Source organism: Otolemur garnettii, unplaced genomic scaffold (genome assembly GCF_000181295.1).
Source record: "Otolemur garnettii isolate 467f Iridium unplaced genomic scaffold, OtoGar3 scaffold00010, whole genome shotgun sequence".
NCBI classification, from domain to species: Eukaryota; Metazoa; Chordata; class Mammalia; order Primates; family Galagidae; genus Otolemur; species Otolemur garnettii.
The window spans coordinates 23,600,836-23,626,808 of NW_003852405.1; the positions used below are offsets into that span (position 1 = coordinate 23,600,836).

The 25,973-nt window shown below is 38.5% G+C and overlaps 1 protein-coding gene across 1 annotated transcript in view; it reads right to left on the reverse strand.

The window, feature by feature from the left end:
- Positions 1 to 25,940, reverse strand: part of PRKACB (protein kinase cAMP-activated catalytic subunit beta) — a 95,606-nt gene extending 69,666 nt beyond the window's left edge. The window contains exon 1 of the mRNA XM_012801707.2: positions 25,676 to 25,940. Within this exon, the coding sequence (XP_012657161.1) occupies positions 25,676 to 25,721 (46 nt within the window). The 5' untranslated portion in view covers positions 25,722 to 25,940. The remainder of the gene's footprint in view (positions 1 to 25,675) is intronic.
- Between the last annotated feature and the right edge of the window lie 33 nt (positions 25,941 to 25,973).

The following is a 25,973-nucleotide window of genomic DNA, read 5'->3' on the forward strand; positions in this document are numbered from 1 at the left end:
ATAATAGTAATGATAAATTTGCCATGTCTTTTACAATATAGAAACTGATTTGTGCTCTAAAAGCATTGTGAAGTTATTGTAAGGCTCATGAGATTTTTTTTTTTTTTTTGAGACAGAGTCTTACTTTGTTGCCCACGGTAGGGTGCCATGGCAGCACAGGAACCTCAAACTCCTGGGCTTAAGTGATTCTCTTTCCTCAGCCTCCTAAGTAGCTGGGACTGTAGGCACCCACCACAATGCCTGGCTAGTTGTTGTTGTTCTCATTATTGTTTAGTAGGCCTAGGCAGGGCTCGAACCCGCCAGCCCTGGTGCATGTGGCTGGCACCCTAATCACTGAGCAATGGGTGCTGAGCCGCTCATAAGATCTTAAAGATAAAGCAAGCAGGATAGGTATTCCCCTATTTTAAGATGCAAAAGTTCACAATAAGTGACTTCCCCAAAGTCATCTACGTCTTCCAACTCCCAGATCGCACAGCTCCCTGTGTTTCAGGAGACTGATTATCACAGGAGTCAGCATTTTTTCCAATGCACTGTTTTCCAAACAAAGGTGACGAGCTGGAGGTGAAAGAACAGTGGTGGGTAGGATTAGCTTCTTGGCTAGACTATCCAGAGTCTGAGACTCGGCTCTGAGGATGTTTTCATGCAGATTGTCACCTATACCCATTCAATTCCACTGTGCACATTTGGACTAAGTAGAACTTTGCACTTTAGAGTGTGAAGATTAAAGAAAAGAAATACAGGAAAGCGTATTTAACATGTAAATGACATGTGTTTGCTCCAGTGGAAGACAAAGGACATGACCATGACCCCTGCTATTCAAATCAAGGTATTAGAGCAATAGTTTTGCCTTTCTGGAATGTTCTATTAATGGATTCCTAAACTGCGAAACCTCTCAAGACTGGCACCTTTCATTTATCATAGTATAGCCACTGAGATTTATCTATGTGTGTGCTTCAGTTCATTCATTTTTATTACTGAAAAGTATTCCATTACAGAGATCTACCACATTTTATTTATTTATTTAGAGACAGAGTCTCAAGCTGTCACCCTAGTTAGGGTGCTGTTGCATCGTAGCTCACAGCAACCTCCAACTCTTGGGTTTAAGTGATCCTCTTGCCTCAGATTTTCTATTTTTAGAAGTAGAAAGACCAGCTCAGGCTGGTCTTGAAGCTGTGAGCTCAAGCTATCTATCTGCCTCAGCCTCCCAGAGTGCAAGGATTACAGGTGTGAGCCACCACGGCTGGCCCAACAACATTTTACGTATCTATTCACAATTGGATTACTTTTGCAACTCTGTCAAAAAATCCAATTGACTGGCTGGGTGCAGTAGCTCACACTTGTAGTTCTAGCTACTTGGGAGGCTCAAGCAGGAGAATCACTTGAGTCCAGGGCTTCAAGGCTACAGAGAGCTATCATCATGCTACTACATTCCAGCCTAAGCAAAAATCAGTCTCTAAAAAGAAATGATGATAGGGGGCACCTGTCGCTCAATGATTAGGGCACCAGCCACATGCTCAGGGGCTGGTGGGTTTGAACCCAGCCCAGCAGGGCCTGCTAAACAGACAAACAACAAAAAATACCCAGGCATTGTGGTGGGCTCCTGTAGTCCCAGCTACTAGGGAGGCTGAGGCAAGAGAATAACTTGAACCCATGAGTTTGAGGTTGCTGTGAGTTGTGACGCTGGAGCACTCTATTGAGGGCAACAAAGTGAAACTGTTTCGATTAAAAAAAAAAAAGATGATAGTTGTGTGGGTCTATTTCTGGACTTTCTATTCTCCTCCCTAGTATACATGTCGGGTCTTTCACTAAAGTGCAGCTTCTAGTAAGTCCAAATCTGGAGCCCTGGAGAGAACTGTCCTGGAGCCAGTTGTGAGGTGTGCATGTGACAAAGGGAGCAGGAGTTTCAGTCTCACCTGTGGTCAAGTAACTATTCCATTTTTTTAAACAAAAGTATTGAACTGTTCACCTTCCTATGAATTATAAAATCAATTTGTTTATATCTTTAGGAATAATATCACTGGAATTTTATTTTGATTATCTTTATCAGGAGAAATGAAATCTCAACCACACTGAGTCTTTGGATCCATCGTGAGTGTGGCTCGCCATCTACGTAGGTCTTGTGAGTTCTTCCATCAGTGTTTTGTAGTTTCTAGCAGACACATGTCACACATATTGCGTTAGATTTATACCTAAGTATTTTTAAATTTTCACTATTGTAAATACTTCAAAGAATGGTTTACAATTGTTCATTATTACTATATAGAAATACAGCTTATTTTTATACACTAAGGATATATATACAATCTTGCAAACTCACTCACATTTAGGAGCTTATTTATTTTTTGTACATTTCTTGGGATTTCCTACGTAGGTAATCATGTCATCTTTGAACAGAAACTGCTTTATTTCTGTCTTTCTGATCTGTATGCCTCTTATTGATGTGTCTCGTCATATTGCATTGCTTAAGACTTCCACACAATGTGAACCCGGAGTGAGTGAGGGTGAACATTCTTGCCTTCTTCCAAGTTTTAGGAAGAAAGCCTTTACTTTGTTATTATTAACTGTATTAGCTGTAGAATTTTTTCTTTTGCAGATGTCCCGTGTTGAGATAAGAAAGTTTTCTTTTATTCCTGGGTAGCTAAGAATTTTTATCTTGGAAGACTGTTGAACTCCACTTGAAATCACCCAGGTCCCCAAATAAATGATATGGTGCCAACCTTTGCAGCAACAATTAGATAACACTTAACTCTTAAGTACTGTAAGTTACGGAGTCAGCCAGAAGGGGGCAGAAGGGGGCCATTTAGGTGTCACATACAAATCCAGAAAAATCCTTTATTGTCATTACCTTAAATTTTGGTAGTGTAAGATAAACACATTTTATATCCTTATACCAATGAGAATTTACAAGAAATGCTTAAGAATATTTTATCGTGTCTATAAATCAATCTATAAAATTCCTACATATAAGAAACATTCCTACCATATCAGAAACTAATACTCATCCATACTCCCTCTCTCAGAGATCAATTTAGACAAACTTCTGAAAAAATGAAGTCTCCAAAGTTCCCCATATCACTCCAGTATTGCATTGAATTCACTACAAATTTAATGGAGAATTACTACATTATGCTTTTAAGTTAAAGTTAAAGTCATAGTGCCTATACAACAGCAAGGTAAAATCTCATGTAATTTTTTTTTGGGGGGGGTGGTTTCACATGAGAATTCTACCAGAGTCTCATGTAATTTTTAAGAAAACAGTTGTTTTTATATGGGGTTTGGAATTTAGACACTGTGATTTAATATACTGCAGATTAGTCAAATACATTTGAATGCTTGCAATGGACCTGTTTATCTCTGCACTCCCAGTAGCTATCATAGGATCCAGAACAGATAAACCCAAAAGCAATTGTTCAACTGAGTACAGGACTTCAGGGAGAAAAGTGAAAGCTGAAAGCAATTAAGCAGATGGCTTAATTTGGTGCATTCGGTTTCATACAGGACCCCAACTTATATTAAAATGGTTCTTTAGTTTTCCACCAGATCACTAGCCCCTTGAACTAAAAACAAAACAATACAGTGTTTCCCCCCAAATAAGACCTACCCCAAAAATAAGCACTAGCAGGATTTCTATGCATTTGTTAAATATAAGCCCTACCCCAATAATAAGACCTAGTGATGAGTGGCTATGCAGCCACACCATGCATTTTGGGGTGGAGAGCGACATCCCCTGAAAATAAGCCCTAGTGTGTCTTCTTGAGAAAAAATAAATATAAGACAATGTCTTCTTTTCGGGGAAACATGTAGGTGCTAACTGCCCTCAGACAAGGTCATCTACAGAGACAAGCCCAGTGATTATATAAAACCAGATCTGCCAACATTAGCTAATTTACATCAGAGGGAGCGGTTGAGAGCTCCGGAGAGAAGTGTCCTGGAGCCAGTTGTGAGGTGTGCACGTGACACAGGGAGCAGGAGTGGTCAAGTGAAGGGCTTCAAGGGAAACACACAGCGACTGGATGTTCTTCTATCTTCTACAGTCCATTGGAGTTATAGGGAGTTTGGGGGGATTCACCAAATGTACAAATGATGGAGTGAAGAGTTGAGAAGAAACTCTACTTGCAACATAAATGCATTTATGGGCTACGGACCCCAGGGAAGGGAGTGTGTGCGTGGATGTCCCGAGTGGCTGGAGAGGCATTCCCTTCTGAACAGACCTGAAATTGGAGGTCTACAGCAGATCTACTGAGAAGCTAAAGAGGCTTAAATTTCAGGACCCCTCCAGTTGCAGGGGACCCTTCTAATAAGCTGAGATTCTAGCATTACATTCATAAAGACATAAGCTCTTGCAAGATTTGTAAAAGTAAGATATTTGAACTGCAGTTGGTTAAAATGTCTATCTCTTTCTTTCCAACTTCTTCACAGTTCTGCTACGTCAGGCACTGAGGAAGTGGCTACAGGCATTTTAGAGATCTTAGCAAGGGAAGGTGAGAGGAGAATGTGCAATTGAGAGAAAGTTTTAGAATTTTTCTAAAATTGAGAGAAAGCTTTAGAATTTTTCTAAAAAATTACAGACTCTTGATTTGAATGTATGTATGCGCATAAGGAGTACCTCGCTTATCACCTTTAAATCTATGTTTCAAAAAGCCAGATAAAAAGTAGAGAAAAATACATACAATGGAACATGAAAGATAAGCCATAAAATCAATAAAATATTCTTATTAGAAAAGTGGATCACAAAGAACATTTTGTAGAACATACAAAAGCACTAAATTATTAAAAAGAGAAAACATTCCAAGTAGAAATAACGTATAGGTTGTTTCATAATCTAATTAATGAAGAAAACATGTTATAAAAATACTTTAAAGCCCTTGCTATTGACACAAAATACTAACTATAACAAATGTATCTAATGATCATCATAGCTAGTATGAAGACATTAAAAACAAATGCTTAGTGCATATTGCTAATTCAATAATTATTTACTGCCAAGAAAACTTGAAATGCCCTTGAATCTTATACTTCATACATAGAAGAATCTTGTCACAGACCAGTAAACGGTGTTGTTTTCTCAACCATAAAAAGCATGCACATCTGGGAAGCAGAGGTGGAGGTGGGAGTCGTAGGCCACACTACCCTGTTTCCTTGGATCTAAGGATATCAACTGTAAAAATCATTATTTTTTCAGGTACTCCAAAGAAAGGAAAAGGAAACATACAGCAGTTAAACTGTAAGTACTTTTTAGTTATAATTTTTATTTTCAGTTAGGAAGAGAACTATTTTAGACTTATTTAGATATAACTTTTTATATCATTCTGTACACACATAAAAAAAAAATTAAAAGTTGGTTGAGAAATTCCTAAACTCCTTCATATTCAGAGCCTGACTCTTCCAAATAATTTTTTGACTGATAGTTAATACTGTGTTTTAACATAATTATTGTCTTTTATGACAACAAAAATAATACGGTATTTCTCTAAGTGCTCTATTACTGCCTCCCATATTTTCTTCCAAGCTGCTGATTCCATTTTCGTGTCTGTGCATGGGTGGATACTGACTGACAGTAAATGTAAGGCGTCACCACTTGAGGAGATGATGAGTCCCTTGCACTCAAAGTTGGTGCCACTTGGGCATTCGGGTGTCAGTTCATGGAAATAACAGGTGAAAAGGGGCAGTGCTAACAGGCCCCCAAAGGAAACATCCCATCCCATCACCTGTAGAACAGATAAATTATGATGTACTCACACAAAAGAATATTATACAGCAAGGAAAACCAACAGTTTCCAACTGTGCCCAGCAACAGGAATGAATCCACAAACAATCAGCCAAAGAAGACGGGTACATAAGAGGGCACAGGCATGACCGCCTCTATAAAAGGGCAAATGTGGTCAAGGCTATTGGAAGTAAGGAGAATGGCCACCCCTGAAGGGGGGGATAAAAAATTAGTTCCATATACTCCATTATGTTAATACACTTAATGAACAGAATGTAAAAAAAAAAAAAAAATCTTACAGAAGAATATCTAACTGCGTGGAAAAATTCACGACTTAAAAGTGAAAACCCAAGTCATGTCAGTGTGTGTATGATAATAAGGATAGCAGGTTGGGATGATGGTTACCATGCAGGCTTTGAAGTTAAGACAACCCAGATTTGAATCTCAGTTTTGTGATCTTGGACAAATTGCTAACTGCTCTGGGCCTTAGTTTCTTCATCTGCAAGTGACATTAATAAAACTACACACCTTCTAGGGTTTTGAGGTGGACTGCATAAACTAATTAAATAATTTATAGTAGTACTCGGTATATAATCATTATAATCCCAACTTGTTAAAACTCACCCATATTTTAAAAAAAGGATATATTTAATCCCATGAGATCCATGGTGGAGGGGTGTTGGTTCTATGATCTCCATCGATACCAAAATCCACAGAAATTCAAATCTCTTCTATAAAATAGTGCAGTATTTGCATATAAGCTACGCATACATTTCTACATACTTTAATTCATCCTAAATTACTTATAACACTTAGCTAGCTAGCCAGTTGTTATATTGCATGACTTATATCATTGTATTGTTATTTTATTGTTTTGTTGGTTTTTTAAAAAATATTTTCATTCTGCTGTTGGTGGAATCCCTGGCTGGCTGAATCCATAGAGAGAGAGGGCTAACTGTATTCCAAAAAGTGAACTGGTTATCTGTGAGTGCTGGGATTCTGGCTGAGATTTTTCTACTTTTTTCTTCTATGTAAGTAATGAATGGAAATTTTCACCTTCTCGACGTTTTTTTTCCCTGAAAATTATTTTGTGGAGGAAAAATAAGCTTACTCTAGGTTAAAAGCAAGTCTCAGTGCTTTCACATCAGATTGAGTTTTCCGTACAACAGGAAAGTTTCTTTGCATAATAAGAGGATAGGAATGAATTGAATGTTGTAAAAGAAAACAGGTAGATGGAAAAGTGAGCAGAGTGGAATTCTTTACTAGAGAATGGTTAAGAAGGAAGCCCGCTAGCTGACAGTGCAGTGAGAGGGACATTTCAAAAACACTTTAACGTCTGATGAGGACTAAGTTGCTTATTTACCGTGTATTAAATAAACTATCCTGTATTTCATTTAAGAAATTTTCAAAAAATATTTCAGTGCGTTGCACATTGCTAACTAAATACTTTTAGAAGAGGAATTTCTTTTACAGAACACTCATAGGAGAGGATCCCACTTGATATTTTTAAAGAATGAGACCCAGTTGTATCTCAGATTATATCATTACTCCAGAATTCAGTCAGAAGGTATGCTCACATAGCTGCCCAATTATTAGACGCAAGGTGCTACGGAATAAACCTGTATACCATGGAAAAATGTGTCAGTGTAAATTGGTTTACAAAGGAAAGGGGTTCCAGAGGGTCTTCTGGAAAGGAACGGGATGTAGGCAGTTTACATGTGATTAAAACCTTTGGTACTACACCCAAATGGCTAAAAAGATAAGGAAAAATACTTAGCATCAGTAACCACCATGGAAATGCAAATCAAAACCATGATGAAATACCATTTCATCTCAGTCAGAATGGCTATTAACAGAAAAGTCAAAAAATCACCAACACGGGTAAGGATACAGACAAAAGGGAACTCTTACACACTGTTGGTGGGACAGGAATCATACATCCATTATGGAAAACAGCATGAAGTTTCCTTTAAAAATGCAGGTGGAAAGGAAAAGATCTACTGTTTGGTAGTACAAGAGGCCAGCTGCAGTTCACAGTAATTTGTTGTGTATTTCAAAATAACAAAAAGAGTGAAATCGGAATGTTCCTAAGACAAGGAAATGACACACACTTGAAGTGATGCCTATACCAATCACTCTGAAATGATCATTGCATGTTGTATGCTTGTATCAAAATAGCATGTACACCCCATAAAAGTCATACAAATATCATGTGTCTGTAATAATACAAATACAAATACTAAAAACAGAACTACCATATGATCCAGCAATCCTGCTGCTGGGTATTTTATCCAAAGAGAGAATGTATATTGAAGAAATATAAGTACCCCCATGTTTACTGCAGCACTATTCATAGTAACAAAGTTACAGAATCAAACTAAATGTCCATCAAGAAATAATGGAGAAAGAAAGTGTGGTATATACGCACACTATGAAAAGAATGCAATCACATCATTCACAGCAACAGGGACAGGCCTGGAGGACATTTTGTTAAATAATTCAGTCGCAGAAAGATACACGCCATATATTCTCACTCTCCCGTGGGAGCCAAAAAAAAGTGGAGCTCATATAAGTAAAGGGTAGAACTGTGGTTATTAGAAGTTGGGAAAGGTACAGCGTTGGAGGAGGAGGATAGGAAGAAATTGGTTACAAAATTACAGCCAGATAGAAAAGTGTGTAACGTTATATGGTACCTTACTGTGTCTATAATCACCAATAATTTGTTGTAAACTTTCAAACAAGTATAAGAGAGGTTTTTGAATATTCCTAACACAAAGAAATAAATATTTGGGGTGACTGACAAGCAAATCACCCTGATTTACAATGTATACATGTGTCAAAGTATCACCGTGTATCCTACAAATATGTATAATTATTACCTGTCAGCTATAAAGGGGAAAGCAAGCATTGGTTCTCACGAGCTCTGCAAGGTTGGGTAGATGACAGAATTTCTCTGTATTTCAGTTCCCTCCCTTGGGTTTCAGTTATCTACTGCTATGGAACAAAAATCTCAACTTAGTGTAAAGACAACCACTTTATTTTGCTCACAGTTTTCTGGGTCAAGAATTTGAAAGGCACAATAGGAATTGTTCTCCACTTCACAGTATCTGGGGTCTAGGCTGAGGGGCTCAACAGCTTGGGTATGGCTGGAGCAGCTCATGGGAGGTCAGACACCTGGCATCTCACGGCTCACTGTCTGAGTCACTCTCTTGTCTGGCTTCACTGGAAGGCTGGTCAACTGATCTTTCTCTCTCTCTCTCTCATTGGCAAGTTGGGCTTCAACAGAATGCTGATCCCACAACAGACTTAGTACATAGCAGTTGGCTTCCAAGGGTACAGGGTTGTTGATTCTCTCCAAGGCACAAGCCTGTAGCTGACCCAGCATTACCTCCACCATATTTTATTGGTTAAAGCCCAGATTCAAAGTCATGAAGACTATGCCTCTGGACAGAAGGGTGGTTAAGAATTTCCAGCCATCTTTACTCTGTCACAGTCTGCCCTCTGGCCACATAACGCTTATTCCCTCCCTTTTCGAAATTTACTTAACCCCTCAAGATACCCCCAAATCTCATCCCATTTCAGTATCAGCCCAATGTCCAGGGTGTAATCTGAATCAAGTGTGCTTGTGGGGGAGGCTCCTCAGTTTCAGTTTTTTGAGTGCAGCTCCTCATCTGTAGTTCCTCTTAATCTGGGGACCTATGAACTAAAGGGAAAAGTTATTTCCCAAGAGACCCCCAATATATACCCATGAGATAGGAATAGGAAAAGTGCAATGAACACTTCTATTCAAAAAGAGGGAACACAAGAGGTACATAGCTCTCCCTCATCAATAGCATTCCTGGATCAGTCCTGTGGGGGATTCTCCAGGTTTCTCAGCTATACTCTCCAGCCTCTTGGCTGAGTTCTCTGAGCTGGACCTCACTGTCCATTACAAAGGGCCTCAGTTTAGAGCTGAGGAGCTTTTCAACCTGCTTCCTTTACAAAGGAGGTTGAGAGCCCAGACACTTCTTTTCATTACAACCTTTCTCTGTCTATTTCAACTTAAGCTAATACTATTCCTTTTAAAACTCTGTAGATTTCTTATATATCAAATTCTAATCAATTGCAAAGACAAAAGCTATATCCACATTTCCTTTGGAGACACCTTCTCAACCTTGGGTCTCAAGTAAGACTGTTAATGGGGCAAGGCTTTAAGATTTCTAAAAACCCCAACTAACTGAGAGGGTATGTGAGCCACACACTTAAGATTCTTAGAAGCCTTTTAGTCTAATTGCAGGTCTATGGGGCATCACTTTAAATCTTCTGGGATTCTAGCAAAAGATCTTACAGGATTTTTTATAAAAGGTACAGTTATTTTACTGACTAAAGGAAGATAAAGAAAGTCACAAGATAATGAAATTTACCACAAAAATGTAACTGTAGGCAACTTGAGGCCCTCTTTCCCGCACCTAGAAATCCAGAGAGAGAATTCCCTAAATCTTTACTAAACAATAATCACCTTGCTAATTATGTAAGTTGCTTGCTGTTCCTTGTATTTAGATAGACTAAATTCCTGTTGGGATTTCAGTGGCAGGAAAGGGGTTCTGAACTATACAACTCCCTCGCCATGTAGAGATGCTAAACTTCATGTTCAAATACAGTAACCAGTCACAGGGTAGTTTACTGGCTCAACAATTTCCCTACCTTTTATCTTGAGGCTTTGGTTTATTTTTAAATTCTGCTTTAAAGGTGAGGTGATTAGTGTATGTACTTTCTGTGGCAAAGCACCTGAAATCTTTTTTGGTTGTGGTAATGAGGGGGTGAGGAAGCAGCAAGCCTGAGAAATAAAGAAATGAAAGAAAACAGAAGGTTCCAGTCCTGGCTTGGGAAAATGAAGCCCCCTCTATGGGTGTAAAAAAACAAGCGGCCTCTGATGGTCAGCTTCCTCTAGTTATTCAAACAGGGTTGCTGTGAAGGTATTTTGTAGATATGATTAAAGGCTATAATCCATTTAGTTCAAGTAAAGATTATCCTAGATAATCTGGGCGGGTCTCAGTCAACCAGCAGCAAGGCTTTCAAAGCAGAACTGAAGCATCCCTGCAGAAGTTCAGCCTGTGCCAGGGGGGCAGCTTGTTCTCTTTGTTTGTGCCCTGGGTTTTGGACTTGTCTAGCCATCCTCCATAATCTCTAAGTCCATAATTCTTGCAATATGTTTCTTAATACACATCGTATAGGTTCTGTTCTGTTTCTCAGGGTAAAGACTGACTGACACATTGCCTTATAGAGTAATGAGTTTCCTATTATTGGAAAAATTATAGTGAAAGGGAAAACTAAATGAAGTAAAGAGTTTACAGATTTTTAGAAAAGTAGGCAAGGACGGCATGGTGATTAAAAACACGCTAGCGTCACACTGCTCAGGTTCAAATCTTGACTGCTCATTAACTGTGTGGCTTTGGACAGATTACTTACTCCCTCTATGCCTTAAATTTCTCCTGTAAAAATCAGAACAATCACAGTTCCTACTTCGAAGTACTGTGAAAATTAAATGAATTATTATACACAAAGCCCTGACCACAGTGACTGCCACACAGGAAAAGCCAAGGAAGATTCTAAAAAGGTGAAAGGTAGATTCATAGATATTGTTAGGTCCATCGAATTCAATGATGGTCTCAGGTGCATAACTGTTAAAAGAAAATTGTCATCACCATTCTCAGGGAAGGGAAGAACGCAGTGATTGTGAGAAGGTCCTGAATCAGACTGACAAGGTTTACATCACATACAACTCGGCCACCCAACTAGCGTGTGATTTTCTTTATTTTTTTCTCTCAGACTTAGTTTTGTTTCTAGACAACACAATAGTGTTTACTATACAGGGTTACTGGAAGAAATAAATGATATAAGTCACTTTATGTAATTACTAAGGTTTTGATTAATAATTTTCCAAAATCTCCCCCTTTGTTTTTTTATGCTTGATGATCCTGAGTTTATAAACACGAATCAGTTCCCTATAATCTAATACAACATTACCCCAGTAGATTAATTTGCTGAATGAAAATACACACTAAAAATGCAGTATCATAATTTTATGGGACCACCACCGTATAACTGGTTTGGTGTTGACAGAAATGTCATAATGTTGCACATAAACATGTCTGAACTTGTGTGCGTGTGTGACAAAGAGACAGAGACAGGAAGGAGGGAGGGAGGGAAGGAAGACGGAAGGAAGGAAGGAAGGAAGGTAGACAGATGCAGGCAACAGAGCAGAACATACATTCTCTTCAAAAGTCACTGGGACATTTACCACAAGTAATGACTGTATTTAGGTATATGGTGGGCTATAAACCAAGACTCAACAAACCTCAAAGGACTGAAGTCATTCCAAATATGTTGTCTGATCACAGTGAAACTAAGCTAGAAATACCCACATATTTGAAAACTAACCAATGTATCCATTAGTCAAAGAAAAAAATGATAATGGAAAACAGAAAATATATTGAGGCATTTTAACAAACCAAATTCACTATTTTACTAAACAAGATGTGTCACAACCAGGCTAGGTTTTCTCCAGGTGTGCAACATTGGTTTAACGCTCAAAACTCAGAGATGTAGAAACGTGATAAAATTAAATACCCCTCCTCAACAACAAAAAATATATATTAGAAAATCAGGAATAGAAGGAAGCTTCTTCAATCTGATAGCAGGTATCTTAATTTTCTTTTTTTTGCCTAAAGCTTTTCAACGATGCCAGCAATATGACATGGTTGACTGCCATCATTATTTCTATTTGCTATTTATTGTAATGAAAGTCCTAACCAGTGCAAAAGGACAAGGACAAAAAAGGATAAAGCCTGGAAGGGCAAAAGTTACACTGTCATAATTAAGCAAAAAAGGAAAAGAAAAGGTAGGTTGATTCTGTATATATATAAAAATCTAAACGTAACTATAATTTATAATTAGTAAATAAAATTAGCATGATCACAATAGATCAGCATAAAATCTCTAATCTTATGCTTATATATTCTCAATTAAAAATGAGAAGAACATGAAATTTTGACACTGATCTCACTTATAGTAGTATTAAAAACCATCTCAGACTAAGAATAAAGCTAATTGTAAGCTGTATACCATATTACAAAGCATTACTAAAAGTTAAAGTAAAGTGACACACTTTTCATGGACTTAAAAATTCAATCTTGTAAAGGTAAAAATTCACCCTCTAGTACTTTATAGTCAATGTAATCTCAATTAAAATTCCTGTAAGGTTTGTGTGTGCAATTATGTATGTGAAAACAGATAAGCTGATTTAAAGATATTTTTGGGAAATGGAAAGAGAAAGAATATTCAAAACCATTTTGAATAAGAAGGTTCTAGGATTTATACCACTGGCCTTGATGATTTATTATAAAGCTAAATGAATTAATGTAGTTATGGCACAGAAATGATGGCTCACACCTGCTGGGCTGAGGCGGGAGGCTCACTTGAGCTTAGGAGTTCAAGATGAGCTTGAGCAAGAGTGAGACCCTGTCTCTACTAAAAATAGAAAAGTTAGCCAGGGATGGTTTCAATACCTGTAGTCCTAGCTATGTGGAAGGCTGAGGTGGGAGGATCACTTGAATCCAGGCGTGTGAGGTTGCTGTGAGCTAGGCTGATGCCACAGCACTCTAATCCTGGGCAAAACAGGCAGACCAATGGAACAGAATAGAAATAAACCAGGCATATTCAGTTATTTGATAACAAAGATATCATTACAGTACTATGGGGAAGGCATAATTTCTTTTTCCATTAAATGGTGATGTGTCAAATGACTACTGATAATAAAAAAAAAGACTCCTGCCTCACAACACACACACACACACACACACACACACACACAGGATTCCAGAGAGACTGTAGTTTTGAATGTACAAAGTAACAAGGCTTCAGAACCTAAAATACAAGAATATATCTAAGGCCCTGGGGTAGTAAGAACTTCTTAAAGAAGACCAAACAAAGCACAAGGGAAATGATTTATCCATTGGACTTCATGAAAATTATTAAATGGTATCAATAGAAGACATAAGGGCAAGTTATTATATGAAAAAAGATATTCATAATATGTATGTCTGGGAATAAAAAACGTGTATTTATAATCAAAAACTGTGTAAGTCAAAAATTTTTTAAAAAGAGAACACAACACCAAAAAGAAAAGGATATTTAAATGAACTTTTTTTTTTTCGAGACAAAGCCTCAAGCTGTCGCTCTGGGTAGGGTGCCGTGGTGTCACAGCTCACAGCAACCTCTAACTCCTGGGCTGAAGCTATTCTCTTGCCTCAGCCTCCCAAGTAGCTGGGACCACAGGCACCCGCCCCAATGGCTGGCTATTTTTTGGTTGTAGTTGTCATTGTTGTTTGGTGAGCCTGAGCTGGATTCAAACCCACCAGCTCTGGTGTATGTGGCTGGTGCCTTAGCCGCTTGAGCTATAGGCGCTGAGCCTTAAATGAACATTTTTAAGAAGAGGATATCTAAATGATCAATACAGATATGAAAAAAATAATCAACAGTATCACAGTATCAGGCATCAGGGATGTGTAAATTAAAACCAGGACATGCTCCCCCAAAATGGTGTATACTTAGAAATATGAAAAACATCAAGTTTGGGAAGGATGCAGAGCAATTCAAATCCTCAGGCACTGCTAGGTGCAAACTGGTTCAGTCACTCTGAAAATCTCTCTCACAGTGTCCGCCAGAACCACATACTCATATGACTCAGAACGGCAGCAATGAATCCAATCTCTTTCTCTCTCTCTCTCTCTCTCACACACACACACAAAGGCACATATATATATACATATATACGCACACATTCATGTAATAAATATTCTTCAAAACAGAATATATAGATATATTCACCAAAAGTCATGTATGAGTTCGTTCACAGCATTATTTGTAAAAGCCCCAAGCTAGAAACGTCTCAAATTTACATCAACACATCAATTACATCAATTACATAAATGCATTTTGCTATACTTACATGATGGCAGATGATATATCTGTGAAAATTAACAAACCACTGCTAACACAGAAACATGGATAAATGTCACAAATATGTGAGCGAAAGAAGCCAGATACGAGAAATATGTGATGTGGTATTCGACCTTCTGAGTCCGGTAAGGAATGGGTAGAGGCAGGCAGGAGGCTTCTAGGGTATCAATGACACTCCATTTCATAGTATGGGGGTTATAAACGTGTACTCACTCCGTGAAATCCATCAACTTACACATTAGAACTTGAAGACTTTTTACCTCTTATTTCAATTAAAATTTTGCTTAAAAATGCTATAACAAAGTCCCACAATTCTGTTTCACAAAATATTACAAAATAGATTCCAACAACACTACCCTCATTCTACCTTCACTATGGTCTCCACAGTTATTGTGATAGAAATCACTGAGGAAGACAGTTTGGAGATGTGGGGGTCAGGGATTCCTTTGAGTACAATAAAGATTAAAAGATTAAAAGTCATTAAAATGTTTGTTCTCCATGCTAAACTTGTATGAGTAATAAAAGAAGGTTAAATCTAACTATAAGAAACCAAGAGATTATTACATCAAAGAAGAGGAAGGTATTTTTTGGATTATGCATGTAACCTAATTTGACATTTTCATGTTGTTACATAGTTCATATAACTTCATGTTGATCCTTCAGCATTAATTGGCAGACCTCAACTTCCAAACACGTTGTATTCTAAAAGTGGAGCTGCTTTAAGTGATCTCCATCTTGGTTGTAAGTGGCTAAGATACCCCAAGGAAATAAAAAAGAACACTTTTCTCCTTTTTTCTTCCTGGTGTCAGGTTTTAACCAAGATACACTAACATGACCTGCCTGGTCACCAAAGTCAACTGATTGGTCACGTCAGTTAAATCAGAGATGAAAGAGGCAAAGAAGAGAAAATAGGGTCAAATGGCAAAAGTGAAAATTACACAAAAAAGGTGCCTAATTTTAAAATGAGATGATGGGTTGGATATGAAAATATGAATACACAATAATGTAAGACTCCTGCAAAAGGAGGGGATGGGATAAAAGTAATATCGGAGGGATTGGTCTTGCTGACAAAGACATATGATGAGGTGGTTTTTAAAACATGTCCAAATTTTTTTTAACTACTGCCATCAAAGGGAGAAGTGTAATTCACTTTCCTTTGATACGGACTCTACATGACTCACTTCTAATGAACAGAATGCAGCAGCAGAGACACTGCCTGACTTCAGAGGACGGATCATAGATGATGACTTTCACCTGGCTCTCTCCCTCCTTCTTGGAACTCAGCCACCATGTTATACAGAGGCCCAAGCCATGCGCAGAGATCATTCGCAGGTACTACAGCTGACAGTCTCAGCAAAGGTTCAAACTACCCACATCTGGCATCAACAAGCAGCAAGAAGAATGAACAGTCTTTAGGCGATTCCAATTCACAGCCCTTTAGCTGAGCTAGCTGATGTCAAATAGAGCAGTGACCAAGAAGTCCTCACTGAGCTCTTCTCAAGAAGCATTTTTATAAGCAAAACTTTGAATGTCATTGTTTTAAGCTGCTATATGTAGGAGTAGGGTATGATGTAACAATACATAAATAGAAGAGACAACTCCTCTATTATAACAGAATCAGAAGATGAAGTTAAAATGCAGCAGATGTGAATATTTAATGGAAGTTAAAGGAGTCCCTGTCTGATATCTTATATTTTCCCTGTGAAATATGAGGCAAGATCATTGCTTAGAATGAGAGAGAGAGTGTGGAAGTCAGAGACACAAAGAGGGGAATGAGGCAGAGATTGAGAACAGGAGGCAAAGCTGATCAGAGAAATGTGGTAGAACTAAGTCGTGCTGACAGCCCATCTGAGGTTGGCGACAGTGAATTCACAGTGCCCTTCCGTGTGCCTTTCTCCAGCAGGGCTTGGCTCTTGACTGAAAGCACTGAGAAAGCAGATAGTTGAGTTTACTGGAGTTCGATTTTTGTCAGAAAGATTGATAAAGAGGTAGAAGTGGAAAGGATTTTGGTGACCAGGTAATCTAAACTGGTTAAGAAGAAAAATGAAGAAGTGAGAGGGCTGAGAGATGAATGGATGGGAGGTTCTGGTGAAGAATGATGACGACGGGAATATTTGAAAAGCAAGGAAAAAGGAGAGGACATTTGGATCAAAGAATGACACGCCTGCAGTGGTGATTCTTGAGTAATGAATATGTCTAGGTTCTTGATGACAGCAGGCATCTTAAATGAAGTGTAAAGGAGACAGGAGATAACATAGTCAAAGCACTGAGATGCAGTGATGATGGATGGTCATTCACATGGAATCCGAAACCACCTATGATGAATGCGGATCTTACAGAGAAAGACTGGGAGCCAGATACGAGTTTTTGATGATTGAGAAGTAAGGAAGAGATTGGTAAATAGTACGAGGATGGGAAACATTGGCATACTTGAATGATACAAGCCCCAAATGATGGGTTTTTCAAAAAGTTGGGAGCAAAATACTGTATGTCTTCCTACCTGCCTGAGATCAATCTCTCCCTACCAATTAAAAGTGAAGTGAACTCTTTTCCCAAATAGTGAAGGCATTACAGAGAAAGTTCCTGCCAACTGGGGAGGGCGTTGTATACTTCTAGAAAAGGCTTACAATTTTGACCCACTTAACTACCCATGACTTTACCTTCCAACATGACATAAGCCAAAAACTGTGCCACATTCTAGAGATTAAAACACTAAACAAAATAGATGCCATCTTTGCCTTCCCAGGACTATTGCAAAGAATCTCAGGCCAAGGATGTCACCAAAGAGTGACATTATTTGTTCAAGAAATGGACAAATACAACTTTGGCTCATGTTCTTATACAAAAAGTGGGAGACAGATACTTAGGAATTTATAAGGTGTATGATGATACACAGGTGCTGAGAGTTACACTAGTGTGAAAATCCAACAGGTAGGAGTTTATATGGGAATAAGTTTAGAACGTCTGAGATCATCTTGGGAAATGGACTGAAACTGACTGAAATAGAAACTTGCCTTGAGTCCATTTTGGAGATGTTTACATCTGTAATTGTAGCACTTACACTACATTGCTTTACTCAGCTGTTTTCCTCATTGCAGTGGGATCTAGGAGGGCAAAGATGGCATCCATTTTGTTTAGTGTTTTAATCTCTAGAATGTGGCACAGTTTTTGGCTTATGTCATGTTGGAAGCTAAAAATCACTCTTGCTCAGGCTGGTCCCTATTTTCTGCATATTGGTGATTGTTTTGGAAGACGTATGGGGCTGGAGGAGTTATAAAAAAATCTAAAAAGAGTAAAAAAAAAAACCAAAAACAAAAACAAAAAAACAAGCTGCAGAGGCATGTGCCTGTAATTCCAGCTATACGAGGAGGATCCCTTTTGTCCAAACTCCAGCCTAGGCAAAATAGTGAGAATCTGTCTCAAAAAACAAACAAACTGGGCAGCGCCTGTGGCTCAGTGAGTAGGGCGCCAGCCCATATACCAAGGGTGGTGGGTTCAAACCCGGCCCCAGCCAAACTACAACAAAAAAATAGCCAGGTGTTGTGGTGAGCACCTGTAGTCCCAGCTACTCTGGAGGCAGAGGCAGGAGAATCCCTACACCCAGGAGTTGGAGGTTGCTGTGAGCTGTGTGAGGCTGCCACAACATTCTACCGAGGGCGATAAAGTGAGACTCTGTATCTTAAAACAAACAAACAAACAAAAAAAAAATTAAATACAACAAAAATAATACAATTTTGTAGATTTTTATATTGCTAAAAATACTACCTTAATTTGTAAGCACAAATGTTCTTCACTTTTAAGCATAAATGATGATATACATTTGTTTTTTAAGCCTCGTTTATATCAAAGTTTTACTGTGCTTTCTTTTATTTGCTCTGTGACTGGGTTTTTTAAGTTTTGAGGACTGGTGCATGGATTCCAGTGTCTCACGTTTAGGTGAGCAGTATCATATTTTCTCTATCTAGACCATGTGATTTTGGACACTTCAATCACGGTAGCCCGAAATTTTCTAGATTAGAGTGTTTTTGTTGGTTGGTTGGTTTTAGTTTATCCTTCTAACAAACCTCCTTAGCTGCCCCTGTCTAAATGTTCTCTGGTTCTGCTGTATACAAAACACTGCGACTATACATAGGATGCTAACGGTTTTATATAAGAGTAGAATGTTTTATGTTTTATTTCCAAGACTCTTCCCCGGTGGTGAACACTTAGATGGTCCCTTATGTAGTAGAACATGAAGATATCTTCAAAGATTAGTTCCACAATTCATAAATTTGTTTCTTAGGTCATAATTCAGAGGCTATCGTTCTTAAAATGCAGATCAAAATTTTTCCCTTAATAAATTACTTTATATTTATTTCCTCACATTGAGGTCATGTGCCACTTCTCTGCCCACACAATTTATGAGAGCTTTCTATGATTACTTCCCAAATCTTGCTACTTAAGTGTACATTTTCCCTTTTAATAAACATAACAGAATCACTGAACTATAAATACTGGAAAAAGAGATCATACAGGCATCTTCTAGTCCATCCCTCTCAATTTTATACCATAATTTGGAGACATTAAAACAACTGTCCATTGTGAATTATAAGAATGTATTAGAAAACAGAATTTAGATATTTTTTATTCTTAATGTTCTTATTATAAAACTACATCTGGACTTTTTAATATCTATTTCAGAGGACCGTAGGGGGAAGGAAACTGATATTTACTCAGCACATGACATGTGGTGCTATTATATTTACCTTGTCTTTACACTAGGCCATGTAATTCTACAAAGCTCAGTAACTTACAGGATGCACATTTAAATTGTGAAAGTAATATTCTAGCGTTAAATTACTTTGTTTCTTCAGAAGTTACATTGTTCTCATCATTGTTTTGGCTTTTATTCTTTTTTTAAACAGAAAGGCCAAATTTTTATTAGTGAGAGTTCTTAATTTATAGAAGTTATGCCAGATGTCATAGTGTCTACAGTTTCTAAACAGCTGGCTTTGAAACGTGGAGTGAAACGGGGATGAAATATGGAAAAGGTCCCTCGACCAAGGTCAATTTCCCCCCATGGCTGGGAGAACAAAAAGCAAGTCCCATATAAAACCACCCATTATATATCATTTCTCAGAAATGCCAGGGCCTCCTAATTTCAAAATTGTCCCCCAAATTTGCTTCTGCCCTGTGTTCATTTCCTGACTCCATTACTCACATTATGATCCATCCGCCAAGGCACGGATGCTAAAAACCTGGAAGTCATCCCCAATTCCTACTTTTACTCATGCTCTACATCTAATCAGTTAAAGTACGTTCTGCTCATTTTCCTTTTTTTTTTATTTTTATTTTTATTGTTGGGGATTCATTGAGGGTGCAAAGAACCAGGTTAACTGATTGTATTTGTTAGCTAAAGTCCCTCTTATAATTGTGTCCTGCCCCTCAAAGTTGCTCATTTTATTTTTCAAATTTCTCCCATTTCAGATCCTTTTCTCCACCCCTACCTATTGCTCCCAATCTTCCAAACCTCTCACCCAAATTACCATCGGAGTCCTTTAAGTGACCTTCTTGTCTGGACTCCACTTGCTCCAGTGATTTATCTCCACAGTGCCACCAAAGTAATCTCTTTAAAATCCCTATTTTATGTCTCTCCCTTATTTCAAAGCCTATAAAACTCACTGATGTCTACAGAAGAGACTTCAAACTCTTCCCCTGTGTGGTGCTCTCTCCGTCCATGGCTTCAGTCTCCTCTCTCCTCTTTCTTTTTACAGCCTCCCCTCTTCCCACCAGACTCTTACCATTTAATCATGGTGGATACTTGCTTCCTTATCCGACTCCTCTGCAGGTTTGCTTACCCACAGCTCCTACTCAGGACCCTTCCTCTGATCATCCCTCTCCTAAACATCCTCCACTGTCAGTGATCACTTGAGGGGACACCCCCTCCTTGAAGTCCTTTTTGAACTTCATCCTCCCCATCGCCCCATCCCGGTGGAAAAGACTTTTCTTTCCTTAGTTCCCCACTGAACTATTATGAAGAGATTTGTAAGAGTTTTGTTGTTGTTGTTATTTGTTGACTTGTCTACCTCCCCTTCCTGGAACACACCCAGCCAGGAGTAGGTACTGTGTCCTATTTAATCCGTATTCTCATAGTCTTGCAAAAGGTCTGTCGTACATGTTAAGAGCTCAATTATGTGTATAAATAAAAAATAATTATTTACAAGTAAATAAAGAAATAAAGCAATGAACAAAGAAAAGAACTACTTAGGATATTCTTGAAGGAATATTCTTAAAAGATTAAAATGTTCAAAATGATATGGTACTGGCCTAAGTATATTTACCTCCCACAAATTCTACATTTTTCTATTTAAGCCTTTTTTTTTCCATTTAAAATTTAAGATCTATTCATTTGAGGAAATTTGGTCACACATGTGTACTAACATTAATTATTACCTACATACCCAATCTCATACATTATACTAAGGTTTTTAAATTAATTTAATGGTATATAAAAATGAATTATGGTCAACTCCTTCTGTGACAAGATCTTAATAGCTATTCTGGTTTCCGAGAAGCTTCTTAACGTGCTGCCACTCAGCCATGGCTTACTCTTCTAAGCTGGCTTTCATGCCTCTAATTGTCCTGCTGCCAGCAATGAAAAACAACAGTCTGTCTCTATCCTAAGTTAAGGACACTCAGCAAGGAAATAGGAAAATGATTCTTGATTATAGATAATTCCTACAGTAGGTAATCGGTATGATTAGAGTCACAGCATCATGGATCTGGATGAGAGCCTATGTATTTATTATCATCAAAACTGCGTAACTGAGGGTTTTGACTTTTCTTGTCTTTTTTTTTCCCCTTAAACTTAAGGAAGACTATTCCCAAGTACCTCTGCATTCTCTAGATTGGAACAAGTATCTGCTATTGATTTTCCTTAAAAAAGAATTCTGATAATCAAAATTTTAAAGACATAAGATATAAGAGGTTACTAAATTTGTTTCTCACATTTAAATCTACAAAAAATTTTCAACAGAAGTATATTCACTGAGAGCATAAAAATGACATAAAAATGTCTAGCATTAAAAATGACAAAATCCTGATGATAGTAAAGCCCCTAAAAGAATTTAACTTTGTGGTTAACTTTATAGATTATCCTCAAATTATTCAACTATAATAATTCGATAACTAAGTTTGTAAATGCTTATTCAGAAGAAATAAGTTAATTCCTAGTATGAGAAAAGTAAATCCTGCATTTTTCATCTACACATCCTTGTGAGGGTCCATAAGTAACCAAGATAACAGAAAGATGGGTTGGCGCATATACTACGTGCAAAGACAGCTGTGTTCTAAACCTGTATTGTCCCTTATACCAGCACTAGTTAGCCACGTGTAAGTTAAAGAATCAGTTCTTCAGTGGTTCTAGCCACATTTCACATACTCAATAGACTCATGTGGCCATCAGCTACCACATTAGACAGCATAGGTGCAGAATATTTCTATCATCGCAGAAAGGTCAAATAGACTCAGACACAGTTATCTAAACAATGGCAAAATGCAAATTTCTAAATACTTTTAAAATGGTAATATACTCATATTTGCCCTTAAAAAATGTTACCTATTAAAAGAAACCTGAATTTTTGTTGAACATATTCTACTTCTGACTTTAATTTCCATTCACCTTTAAGTTCATCAGAGAGATACTCTGAAAAACACTGAAAGATAATTATGTAAACTTTAGGCTCCACGGTGGCTTTACCACTTGCAGTCATGGGAAAATCTGTGTCTAAATCCCTACCAACACTTTCAACCATAGGCCTCAACATCTTGGCCATGAATGTATCACACAGAGTCCCACAGGCAACCTGTTAAGTTTAACAGTATTTTCTAAAATAAAATAAGTTAATACCCTTTTCAGGTTAAGAGAAGGTACATGTGGTTTTGTGACTGTGTGTAGAATAAAAAGTAGGAGACTGGATAAATAAAACAATCTTGAATAACAACAGCTTAAAACTCCTCAGAGAATTTTATTATCACTTATATTTCTAAAAGTTTATGCGTCTGTGTATTAGCTGATGTTTAAATAACTACACTTAAATTTTGAAAAGCATCTATTTTCAAGAGTAATTTTAACATATACCTAACAGGTATGTAACATTAAGAATTGTTCTTTCATTAAGTTTTGGGACATATCAACATAATCTTCAAATTCACTGCAGAAGAACAGGTATCAAAATGAATGCTGTCCACAGAAACTGTGGAGATGAGAATGAACGGACTCTCCCTAGATTTCAGATCTTACAACAGAAAATGTTTATTCTAAGAACAGAGGGACAGGTTTCAATGGTGTAAAACACTGGTGCCAGAGTCAACACTAACCAACACCCTTCTCCATTATCTTTATGCCCAAACTTCATTCTTCTGGAATATTTTTAGAACTAAGCTCTCGAATAACCTGCCTGTGTGAGGCTGGGTTCTAACCAAACCTCAAATCTCAATTGACTTGATTTTTTTAAAGCCAGCTTTTCAAAATCAAATGTTTTCTCTCTATTGGCAATTTTCAGAGTTCTAAGTTCACTTTCCATAATGTCAGCACTTGTATCTTGCCTTACAGTTGGCTTTATAAATACATGTTCTCTCTCGCAGTAGACAGAAAATTTTTGAGCTTTTATGTATAGGGTCTACAACTAAAATGTTTTGTAAATATTTTGAAAATGAATATATTAATTGATTATTTAGTAATGCTGAATAGAGTAGGCATCAGATTCTAGTCCCTGCTCAGTTATTACTAATGGTATAATCTCAACTCCAGGTTCTCCAGAGGTCAGGCTCTTTGAAATGTAATGATTGTATAGTCTGATCTCTAAGATCATTTATATTTCTAAAAGTTTATGCTTCAATGTATCAATGCAAGTTTAAACAATTAAATTCAAATATTGAAAGACATATTTTCAAGAGTGATTCTTTTAAAAAATACACAGAACAGTTAGGTATGTAATGGTAAAAGTTGTTCTTTCATTGTTTTAAAATGTATCAATACAATTTCTTTTCTCACTACAGTATAACAGCAGGACACATCTGATAACATTGCTTCCAATGAAATTACAAATATTGACCAACACATGACATTGCAAATAATTTTCCCCATGACACATCATTTGCTATTCTTTAGTCATTTCACAATAGTTTTTCAAACTATTATAACTACTTTCATTTGCCATAAATAAACTTACATAAAAAGCTGGCTAACATATTTAAAAACTATGCTGTCATTAACACTTAAAACTTAGGAGAGCATTTATCATAGAATAATTTAAATACAATTAGATAAACATTTAAAGTTTCCATTCCATTTTCTGTAAATATCCCAAGATTATCTCATAGCTATCAGTTTCAAATTAATACTGCCTAGGGAAGAATTGGCTTGATAAGTGCATAACAGAAATGTATAGGTCACAGAAGAGTCTATTATCATTTTTAAAAATATAAACTCTATACAGGCCATCACTAGCTAATGAAAATCACTTAGGTGATCAATAACTCAACACACTCTTGTAATACAATTAGCACATGTTTTATCTTTAAATTAACAGAGCTTTAAGTTAACAGGGAAAATGACAACTTGTCAGGTACAAATAATTCTTTACATTTTTTGCATTCTATACAGTTTTCTGTACAGTTGGTTACTATACTGGCAATTAAAAAAGATGACATAAATTCTACCTCTACAATGACTTCTTTAAATCTCCACACTAAAGAATGTTTTTAATAGTTTGTATAGTCATTCATCAAACTTGTCTGGAGCTCCGGAAAATGAATGCCAAAACCTTACTGATAAAACACAAACCGTAAGATCTCACTTTTGTACATTCAGCAAAATGAATGATTAATCCTTCTAGATGAATTCTTTATTGATACAGAAAAAAAGCTATTTTCTTCATGCTAAATCATTAAACTCGCCCCAATTCTTAAGTTACAAACACAGAAACATTAAAAATACATACAAACACAAACCAATCACCAGGCTCATTTCGAGTGCTGAGATGTCATACACTACTGGTGATATTACAAAACCATCTGTTATGTGGTCATTCTGAATTACAAAAGCCCAACACGGACTTCACAAAGGAAAATCAATTTTCCTTTCACAACTAATTGACTGACATACACATATATGTGCACACATATACACACTCATACACACACACCATGCAGCCATACAGAAATTCAATTTGCACTATCTTTTTTAGTGTTTGGTATAAAGTGTGGCGTGTCCCCACTTTCAGCTCTCAGAAGAAATGAACAGTGTTCTGGAAGCACTTGGATTTCAAATGACCTTTAGGTTTTACAGGCATTGTAGCAGATTCAGGAGTGTCTAGAGACAAGGCAAACCTGCCTGGCTTTTCCCCCCCCCACTAACGAGTAAAGTTGCTGTGTGGTCTCAGCGCGCTTTGCACTGCTAGTCAGGAGGGGCGGGAGGGGGTCTCAGCCTGACCGGTCCGCTCCGGACTCTAGCAGTCCCCGCCTGTGATAAGGTCCGGCCGGCCCCGAGTGATGGCGGGAACCCAGCCAAGTCTACCCACAGCGCTACCTGTAGCTCCGGGAGGAGTCGGGGGTGGGGGGAACCGGGCTGGAGGGGCACTGGGACTGCTTTCCTGAGACTATATTTGGGGAAGTGATCCAGGACGTGTGCAGTGCTCCCGGCTTTAGCGGGAACCGGGATCGGCCGGGGGACGGGACGGGATGGGGGGACCCTCCTCCCAGGCTCCGTCCATCCCGCCCCGCGCGCTCAGCCCGCCCCCCGGAGCTGGGGGAGGGCGCGGAGGAGGAAGGCGGCTGGCCCCCGAGGCCCCTGGAACGGGTCCCAGCTGCTGCGGCCACTGCTAGGCCCGGACCGTGCCCGCGGGCCTCGGGGCTCCGACCTGGAGGGGCGCTCCGTGCCCCGCGCCGGCCCGCCCGGCGGGTCCCCAGACCCGGCCTTCGACTCACCGCTCTCCACCTCGCTGCCTTTCTTGGCGGTCGCCGCGTTCCCCATGACTGGGGCGATGGCGAGAAGGGGTCAGGGAGAGGGGGACTGGGGCCGTCCCCGCTGCTCCGCAGTCTGAGGCGACTCCCGCTTCTGCACGCGTCAGATTGGTGAGTGAGCCCGGAGTCCGGGCGGCGAGACCGACGCGGGTCTGGGGAAAGGGCTTCAGGGAACTCTTCAGCCCCTGTCGGCAACAGCGGCGCCGGCGGCGACCACGGCGGACACGCCCCCTTCCCGGGCCCGCCCACCCGGCGCGCCCCC